At 55.0% G+C, this 9,906-nt stretch overlaps 1 protein-coding gene across 1 annotated transcript; it reads right to left on the reverse strand.

Annotated features, from left to right (window-relative positions):
- Positions 1-1,434: 1,434 nt before the first annotated feature.
- Positions 1,435-9,695, reverse strand: tsr2 (TSR2 ribosome maturation factor). The gene is made up of 5 exons (XM_041181407.1): positions 9,440-9,695; positions 7,127-7,217; positions 5,311-5,402; positions 3,892-4,083; positions 1,435-2,701 (listed from the first exon to the last, which is right to left on the reverse strand). Exons 1-5 carry the CDS (start codon positions 9,518-9,520, stop codon positions 2,552-2,554), a joined length of 606 nt encoding a protein of 201 aa, XP_041037341.1. The 5' UTR covers positions 9,521-9,695; the 3' UTR covers positions 1,435-2,551.
- Positions 9,696-9,906: the final 211 nt, after the last annotated feature.

Genomic DNA, 9,906 nt, shown 5'->3' on the forward strand with positions numbered 1-9,906 from the left:
CCTGGGAGTGTTTGACGGGGACAGTGTAGAGGGAGCTTTACTCTGTATCTAACCCCGTGCTGTACCTGTCCTGGGTGTTTGATGGGGACAGTGCTTACTTTTTATTTGATAGCGGGTGCCTGATGTGGATGAACACTGGGCTGCCTCAATTGAATGTATGCGAAGTTCACAGAAAGGATTGTGGTTAGTTGAAGATTTAACTCACATTTCTGATAATGAATGTACATGTTTGCACTTCGTAGCTCTGTGGGGTCAGTAATCTCATTGGAAAATTGAAGCATGATATTACACAATGTGCAAGATTTGAATTTTTAATAAAACATCAGTAAAATGGGCTCAAAATTCATTATTTATGGAATTAACACCACCTCATCACCCGAGCCCTGATTTGATCAGATATCATTGTGGGACAGGGAGCCAGGGGGAGTCCAGTCTGGGTAACAGCCCTGAGCAGAGTTGAAACTACAACATTTGCGAGGTTTTCCTCACTGTATCTCGTAGCTTCTGATTTCACTGATCTCTTTGCAACTGGATTAACATCGATTCCAATATAACTCATCTTCGGATCCGGTTTTTTTCCAGAGAAGAATCATATCGGACTCGAAACATTAACTCCGTTTCTCACTCTGCACGTGCTGCCAGGCCGGCTGAAGATTTTCTAGCACTTCCTGTTTTTATTTCAGATTTCCAGGATCTGCAGTATTTTGCTTTTATTCTTTTACAGTCGGTTTGTTCTGCAGGGTTGGGGGGGGGGGGGGGGGGGGATAGGAGTTACGCTTCCTTGGAAACTTGCTCAACTCCAACGCGATCACGTGTGTTTAGGCAGGATTATTACCGGAGTCAGGGAAACATTTGAAGGGTGCCGACGTTAATTGCAAACGCACGTGCAGCCACTGAACATTCCGGCGCTATTCCCCTTCAAAGGCAAATCCCGACAGACGCTAAATTAGAAAGTGGTCCTGATGGTGCGGCTTACACCTCGCATTCTTGATTGACTGAGGCAGCTCCTGTAAAAGGATCCTCGTGAGCCCCTCTTGATTAGGGGAGATGGTGGGTGCAGTGGTAATGTCACTGGACTAGTAATCCAGAATCCGCCCCCCCACCCCGGCCAGGCTAATGCTCTGGGGACACGTCCGCTGGTGGAATTTAAATTCAGTTAATTAAATCTGGAATTGGAAGCCAGTCTCAGTGATTGTGACTGTGAGACTATCATCGATTATCATAAAAACCCCTACCTGGGTCACGAATGTCCTACAGGGAGGGAAATCTGCTGTCCTTACCCGGTCTGGCCTACATGTGACTCCAGACCGCACAGCAATGTGTTTGACTCTTAACTGCCCCAAGCCAGACAGACACTCAGTTCAGGGGGCCATTAGAGACAGGCATTTTCCCACAAAAGAATTTTTTAAAAAAAGGACAACATTTACAAAGTTGAAAAATAGAACCGGGTTCAGTTTTTATTATAAATACGCATCTTAACCAACTAGAAACCAAAGCAGATCACTACTAATTATGGTGCTGTTGCCCTTACTGCTCAACTCTCGGTCGATTGAAGAGGTAGACTGACAATGTTGGCCACGCTGGAGGGGTAACTGGATAGGCTGGGATTGTTTTCCCTGGAACACGAGAGGCTGAGAGGAGATTTAATTGCGTGTAATAGAGGCAGAAAACACATGGGTGTGCATTTGAGGTGCTGTAAGCCACCGAGCTACCAGCCAAGAGCAGGAAAGTGGGATTAAACTGGAAAGCCCTTTCATCCAACGACACAGACACGATGGCCGCCTCCTGTGCTGCCAATGATCCGTTTCCATTATCGCACCAGCACTGGCCAGAGCCCACAGTTGCACCGTTACAGGCGACTGCTGACATGTTTTCATATGCTTGCAGTTCCAAGTTGCTCCAACAAAAAGCTGGCGCAGATGTGACGGGCCGAATGGTCGAGTCTCAGGAGTGAGACTTGATCCCACTAGCCTGGGGCAGAAATGCAAGTTCTACCCACTGGGCCACAGCTGACAAGGGGCAAGTACAGGGCAAATAGCAACACCACCGCCCCCCCCTCCCCCAAACAAGCGTCAATTGAGCTCTGACTGACCCTGCCCAGCAATTGCTTGGGTCAATTAAGCTGTGCTCCTTAAAGGGACAGGCTCGGGTTCAAACACAATTCCACCACAGCAACAACACGATGACCGTGTGCGTTTAACAGTGTAGCTCCCTGGCAGGATCAGACAGCAGCAAGCCACCCACATTCCTGTAGCTGAAGAGAGTATGGGTTGAAGTGGAGAGCAGGAGTGTCAGTATTTGGAAGAGACTAGACAGGCCCGAGGAAGCTGACACGGGGCTTTTACTCCACGGGAGGCCATGCCTTGCCAATACGTTCTCCTCGGTCTATCCCTCTGTTATCCGGGCCTCATCTGTCCAATGCCCCCCCCCCGCCCCCCACCCCCCTCCGAGAAGCTGCTAGGTGGCAGCGGTTCCTGTACCACCAGCGCAGGAGGGTGGGGGTGGGGGGGTTGGTGGGGGGGGAATGAAAGTTATCTGTTCTCTGAAGTCACTATTTCTTTCTCCGCCGCACGACCTTCCAGCCGTCTTGCAGGTCCTCCTTCTCCGCTGCTGTCACCTCCTGGCTCGCCGTGCTGCTGGGGTCTGGCTGTTGCCGGGGGCTGGGTGCGCCATCGAGGACGTGGGCATCGCAGTCCATGGCCTGGTGACAAAGAGGGAAGCGGTGGGGGGTTGGTCACTTTGAGGTGGGAAGCCTGTTGGAAGGGGACACAGAGCCAACTCCTTGGATGGGGACCAGGATCGGGAAAGTCTGGCATTTATGCATCATCGCCCCTTCCCTCCCTCCACCACATCTGGCAGTCCAGGAACCAAGGGCAGTTTAAGCACCCCTTACCCTCCCAGCAGAGGCTGGCAGGTGATACATGGGCCCATCCTGCCCTGTGTGAGGCTCGACACCATCCCAGGTACGATCGTTTTGGGGGCTGGAACCTAGGGATGGAGTGTCACGTACTGAGTAACTCACATTGGGCAGGGCATTTACCCCGAGCCACCGTGGGGCAGCTGTGTCTCTGCCGCTCCCCCACCCCTCCATTCACCCCCCCACCACCCACCCAACCCAAACCCACCCAACCCCCACCACCTACCCAAACCCAACCCCCCCCACCACCCACCCAACCCCCAACCCCCACCCAACCCCAAACACCCACCCAACCCCCACCCCCCCCACCACCCACCCAACCCCAAACACCCACCCAACCCTCACCCCCCCTACCACCCACCCAACCCTCACCCCCCCTACCACCCACCCAACCCTCACCCCCCCTACCACCCACCCAACCCCAAACACCCACCCAACCCCCACCCCCTACCCAAACCCACCCAACCCCCCCCCCACCCAACCCACCCCCACCCAACCCCACCCCCCACCCAACCCCACCACACACCCAACCCCCACCACACACCCAACCCCCACCACCCACCCAATCCTCACCACCCACCCAACCAACCCCAACCCCCCCATCACCCACCCAACCCCAAACACCCACCATCACCCACCCAACCCCAAACACCCACATAACCCCCACCACCCACCCAACCCCAACCCACCACCCACCCAACCCCAACCCCCCACCTAACCAATCCCCACCACTCACCCCCCATCACCCACCCAACCCCCACCACCCACCCAACCCCAAACCTAACCAATCCCCCCCACTCACCCCCCCCACCACCCACCCAAACCCAACCCCCCACCACCCACCCAACCCACCCCCACCACCCACCCAACCCCCACCGCCCACCCAACCCCCTTCAGTTAACATTTTGATCAGCTCGAGCGGAATAGATGCCGTCAAAAAGTTTCTTGGTTAAAAGAAGCTGCCTTATACATACTTCTGTTTCGTCATCCTTCTCCTCCTCCTCCTCCTCCTCGTCCTCACTGTCCTCATCGCCCGGGCTCTCCCCTTGCACCGCGTTCACCTTCACGCTGCCCTTCCTCTGCACCAGCTCTCGGATGCGACCCCTGACCTCTGCTTCCTGACCCCTCTGACACAGGCCAAAGAAGGTCCAGATCTGCAGTGCCACCTGAGGGGGGAGGGGAAGAGGACCACACAGGGAAGGTTAGGGAATTTGAGATGGGACCCAGGCCCATGTTGAGACTGTCTTCAAATATCGTTGTGGGGGGGGGGGGGGTACCACAGCAGCTGGAATTGTTCTCCTCAGAGCAGGGAAGGTTAAGGGGAGATTTAATTGAGGTGTTTTGTAAGGTTCTCCCTACCTGTTTTCAGTGGAAGGAGGGTTGACGACCAGAGGGACACAGAAGTAGTGGGACCACAACTGGAGTACTGAGTGTAGTTTTGGTCAAAGCAGTTCAGAGAAGTTTCACTGGACTCAGTCCTGGGGCAAAGGGGTTTGTCTTATGAGGAAAGGTTGGGCCTCTACCCACTGGAGTTTAGAAGAACGAGAGGTGATCTTATTGAAACATTTAAGATCTTGAGGGGGCTTGAGAGAGTGGATGCGGAGAGGATGTTTCCCTCTCGGTGGGTGGGTGGGTGGGTGGGTGGGTGGGTCGGGGGGGGGGGGGTGGGGGGGGGAGGGTCCGGGGTCACTGTTTAAAAATAAGAGGACCCCCTTTTAAAAAGACGAGCACGAGGAATTCCTTCTCTCAGATGGTGGTCAGTCCGTGGAATTCTCTCATCCCCCACCCCCCAGAGAGCAGTGGAGGCCGGGTCACTGAATATATTCAAGGCCAAGTTAAGACAGATTTCTGATCGAGGGAGTTGAGGGTTGTGAAGGGAGGACGGACAGGAAAGCGGAGTGGAGTCCACATTCTGATCAGCCACGATCTTACTGAACGGGGGAGCTGGCTCGAGGGGCTGAATGGCCTCCTCCCGCTCCTACATTCCTATTTACCATAACCGGCAAAAAAGAGTGAGAGGGGAAGATGAGGGGAAATCTTTTGGGCAGCAAGCTACGGTCTGGAACGCGCTGCCCAAGAGGACAGTGGGGGCAGACTCGATAGGAACTTTCAAAAAGAGGGAGCGGACAAAAGCTCGGAGGGGAAAGATTTGCAGGTCCGGCGAGCCGAAGGGCTTCCTTCCGTTGCTGCGCTCTGGAGGCCGGTCCCGTTTGGGAATCGGCCGGAACGTGCAACGGGTTGGTCGGGCAGCAGAGTTTCGGGGCGGGGAGTGACTGTCTCTTCAAAGGTTCGTTTACACCCACTGCCCTCAGAGAGCCGGGATTCTACCGAACGAGCGGAGCCAGCGTAGGTCACTGAGACACAGGAGGGGGATGTCGGAACCGGACGCTTACCTCGGATAAGCTGCCATCTTCTACAACGGTGTCAAATTCATTGTATATCATATCAGCCATGAGCTCCTCCACCTCCTCGCTCTCCAGGTCAACTGTGGTGTGAGGAACACACGTGAAAAAAGAGGGTTAAGTAACCTGGACAACATTCAGGCTTGGGCTGACAAGTGGCATGTAACATTCGCACCACACAAGTGCCAGGCAATGACCATCTCCAACAAGAGAGAACCTGACCACCGCCCCTTGATGTTTAATAGCATTACCATCGCTGAATCTGCCACTATCAACATCCTGGGGATGATGGAATACTCCCCACTTGCCTGGGTGAGTGCAGCTCCCACAACACTCAAGAAGCTCGACACCATCCAGGACAAAGCAGCCCCCGCTTGATCGGCACCCCATCCACAAGCATTCACTCCCTCCACCACCAACGCACAGGGGCAGCAGTGTGTATCCCATCTACAAGATGCACTGCAGCAACTCGCCAAGGCTCCTTCGACAGCATCACCCAAACCCACCACCTCTACCATCTACAAAGCCAAGGGAAGCAGACACGTGGGAACATCACCACCTGCAAGTTCCCCTCCGAGCCACTCGCCATCCTGACCTGGAAATATATCGGCCGTTCCTTCACTGTTGTTGGGTCAAAATCCTGGAACTCCCTCCCTAACAGCGTTGTGGGTGTACCTACACCACACGGACTGCAGCGGCTCAAAAAGGCGGCTCACCCCCACCTTCCCAAGGGGCAATTAGGGATGGGCAATAAATGAGGGTCTAGCTTTGTTGCTGGCAAAACGGGTGATAAGTTGGTGAACTGCCAGTGTCCCATGTGGAGAAGGTGCTCCTATACTCTAGCCAGGAGCTGGATTGAGTCGGGGAGAGACACACTTCAGGAACATGGCTCCACAGTGCCACCTGGTGGCCAGAGATGACAACTACACTGTGACAGTTGACTTGGCAAAATTCCAGGTCAAGTACAGACACTGCAATTTACAGGGAACTCAAGCAGGAAGTGAATACACTATGCAAGATCGTCAGTAATATTGTAATAGTGTTACAAGGCTGCAGGGTAGAATTTAATCTTCAGTTTTAAGTCGCAGCCTGTCCAGATTTCTATATTACACATTCATTTCCCCACAATTATAATAGAAGTTATCTATGTAAACATCACACTGTAACTCCCAACCTCCAATTAACAGTGCAGTGCCCCCACTGGGAGCACAATGTCATTACAGGAACAGGAGGAGGCCATTCAGCCCTTGAGCCTGTTACAAAGGAACAGGAGAAGACCATTGAGCCCCCTTGAGTCTGTGGCACAGGAAGGAGGCCATTTAGTTCCCTTGAGCCTATTACACAGGAACAGGAGGAGGCCATTCAGCCCCTTCCCGGAGCCTGTTACACAGAAACAGGAGGAAGCCAATGAGCCCCCCTCGAGCCTGTAACACAGGGAGGCGGCCATTTAGATAAAAAACAAAAACAGAATTACCTGGAAAAACTCAGCAGGTCTGGCAGCATCGGCGGAGAAGAAAAGAGTTGACGTTTCGAGTCCTCATGACCCTTCGACAGAACTTGCGTTTGAGTCCAAGAAAGAGTTGAAATACCATTTAGTTCGCTCGGGCTTGTTACACTTACACAGAAACAGGAAGAGGTCGTTCATCTGGACTCCACATGTTACAACCTTATAGTATAAAATAGGAAACTGGAATTGTGGACAGGAGGTCTGTTTGGGAGCAAGATTGTAACTACCTTAATAATAATTAGCTCTATGGCAGTTGCTCAGTGGGAGAGTTTTACTCTCTGACACAGTGGGATGACTCACCATTGTCGGAGAAATACTGTGCCACAGCGCTAACCATCCAATCTGCTTTCTGCTGGCTGTAAGCTCCACCAAATCCATTCTCCACAGCTACCTGTAATTCAGCCACAAAAGCAACAGGTCAGTCTCCAAGCCAGGGGGCAGTTCACCTTCCTTGCACTCCAGAAGTGCTGACCCCCAGTGGGGGACAGGGAGGAAGGGGGTGGTGCATGTAAGCTTCACAGAAACTACAGAACAGCGTTAAACCTTTTATGTCAAGGGGCTGAACCTGAGGTGAGTCACAGCCTGGCCTGATCCTCTGCTCAACTGTCAACCAGACATACACTCGTACTTCCTACAGAGACACACAAAATGATTGCAGGCATCAAGTCCCCTGCATAAAGTGGGAGGGTTTACTCAATGAGGGTGTGCTGCATTGCTGGAGAGAGTTTGGACGCATTATTACTCCAAAGGTGCCTGATCACAAGGATGTTACATTACCACAGCATTATTGAAAGGACATGAACATGCTTGCATTCAGGATGTCCCACAACATTCTACAAGCCAAGAAGTGTTCTTGAAGTACGGATCTTGGCAGTCAGTTTCAGCACAGCAAGCTGCCAAAGACAACGTTATAAAGAGCAGATCGCTTGTTTTTAATGATGTTGTTTGAGAGGTAAATACGAAGCCAGGGCTGCCAGCACGCCCTGCTCTTCTGCTAACAGCAGAGGTCGGATCTTTTAGGTCCACTTAAGAGGACAGGCAAGGCCGCACTTAACTCTCTGAAGGACAGCAACCCCGACAGTGCGGCGCTCCCTCAGTACTGGCTCTCCGATAGTGCGGTGCTCCCTCAGTACGTACCCTCCCACAGTGCAGCGCTCCCTCAGCACTGGCCCTCAGACAACTCGGCGCTCCCTCAGTACTGACCCTCCAACAGTGCGGTGCTCCCTCAGCACTGACCCTCCAACAGCGCGGTGCTCCCTCGGCACTGACCCTCCAACAGTGCGGTGACCCTCCCACAGTGTGGCGCTCCCTCAGCACTGACCCTCCGACAGTGCGGAGCTCCCTCAGCACTGACCCTCCCACAGTGCGGCGCTCCCTCAGCACTGACCCTCCGACAGTGCGGCGCTCCCTCAGCACTGACCCTCCGACAGTGCGGCGCTCCCTCAGCACTGACCCTCCGACAGCGCGGCGCTCCCTCAGCACTGACCCTCCGACAGCGCGGCGCTCCCTCAGCACTGACCCTCCGACAGCGCGGCGCTCCCTCAGCACTGACCCTCCGACAGTGCGGCGCTCCTTCAGCACTGACCCTCCGACAGTGCGGCGCTCCCTCAGCACTGACCCTCCGACAGCGCGGCGCTCCCTCAGCACTGACCCTCCGACAGTGCGGCGCTCCCTCAGCACTGACCCTCCAACAGCACAGCGCTCCCTCAGCACTGACCCTCCGACAGTGCGGAGCTCCCTCAGCACTGACCCTCCAACAGTGCGGCGCTCCTCAGTACTGACCCTCCCACAGCACAGCGCTCCCTCAGCACTGACCCTCCGACAGTGCGGAGCTCCCTCAGCACTGACCCTCCCACAGTGCAGCGCTCCCTCAGTACTGACCCTCCGACAGTGCGGCGCTCCCTCAGCACTGACCCTCCGACAGCGCGGCGCTCCCTCAGCACTGACCCTCCGACAGCGCGGCGCTCCCTCAGCACTGACCCTCCGACAGCGCGGCGCTCCCTCAGCACTGACCCTCCGACAGCGCGGCGCTCCCTCAGCACTGACCCTCCGACAGTGCGGCGCTCCCTCAGCACTGACCCTCCGACAGCGCGGTGCCTTGGCTGGGATTACTGGCTCAGCCAGCCTGACACGGGGTCATGGCAAGGATGCTGTTGACTGAGCCACGGCTCACACACACAGACTGAGGAGTTCAGCTGGGTAAATGAGGAGATGGCCCTGAGGGGCGGGGTTGCGGCCCATGATGTCCACCATGAACCAAAAGCATCCATAAAAAAATTCTCTCATTTTTTTGGGCAGCCGAGGGATTTTGCAGTGCAGCCAGAGGGGCCCAGGTAACCCAAGGGGCAAGATTCAAACCAGTAGTCAATAATCATCATCTGTGACGTCACTTCCGTGTAAATGAGAGGTGCCACGGTCACTTAAGGTAGGCTGCCCCTCTGACGTCATTTCCTGTTGAGCTCCCCGCCCGCACTGGTGCTGCCGCCATCTTGTTTCGCTGCTGATTTCTCTCCACAACTCGCGGCTCCGGCTCGATCCTTTTTCGGCCGCGGCCGCCCTTCCACTCCCCTTGAAGCCTCGGTCGCTAACCCTTTTCGTTCTTTTTTTTTTTACCTGTAAGGCGGGCCAGGCCTCCAGGGCGCTTCTGACGCCGTCCTGAAACAGCAGTCGTGCCCCCTCCTTCAGTGCCGCCATGGCAGCCGGTCGCGACGAGGGAGAGAGCGGGCAAGATGAGCCCTCTGAGCATGCACGGCAACGGAGGGCCGGTTTCGGAGCATGCGCGGATACCGCCAAGTCTCTGCAGCGGTGAGGGGGGGCGGAAATACGTGAAGAGCGCCGAGCAAGCGCGGTAGCAGCGGCCTAATGGAAGTCACCTTAGCGCGCCTGAGTGTTTACCTGACTCTTCCAGGACGCGCTGCCGCCCTCTAGCATCCAGGAGGAGGAACTGCAGCGCTGATTCCTCTCCTCTCACCAAACTTGCCCCCAATCTTAACCAGCGTCACCCCTGGAGGCCCTGCCTCATCTTTGGCCAGGTCTTCGAGATTTTCGGTTGCCAGCAGCAGTTTGCTGCGCCATCCTTT

Source organism: Carcharodon carcharias (genome assembly GCF_017639515.1).
Source record: "Carcharodon carcharias isolate sCarCar2 chromosome 35 unlocalized genomic scaffold, sCarCar2.pri SUPER_35_unloc_20, whole genome shotgun sequence".
NCBI classification, from domain to species: Eukaryota; Metazoa; Chordata; class Chondrichthyes; order Lamniformes; family Lamnidae; genus Carcharodon; species Carcharodon carcharias.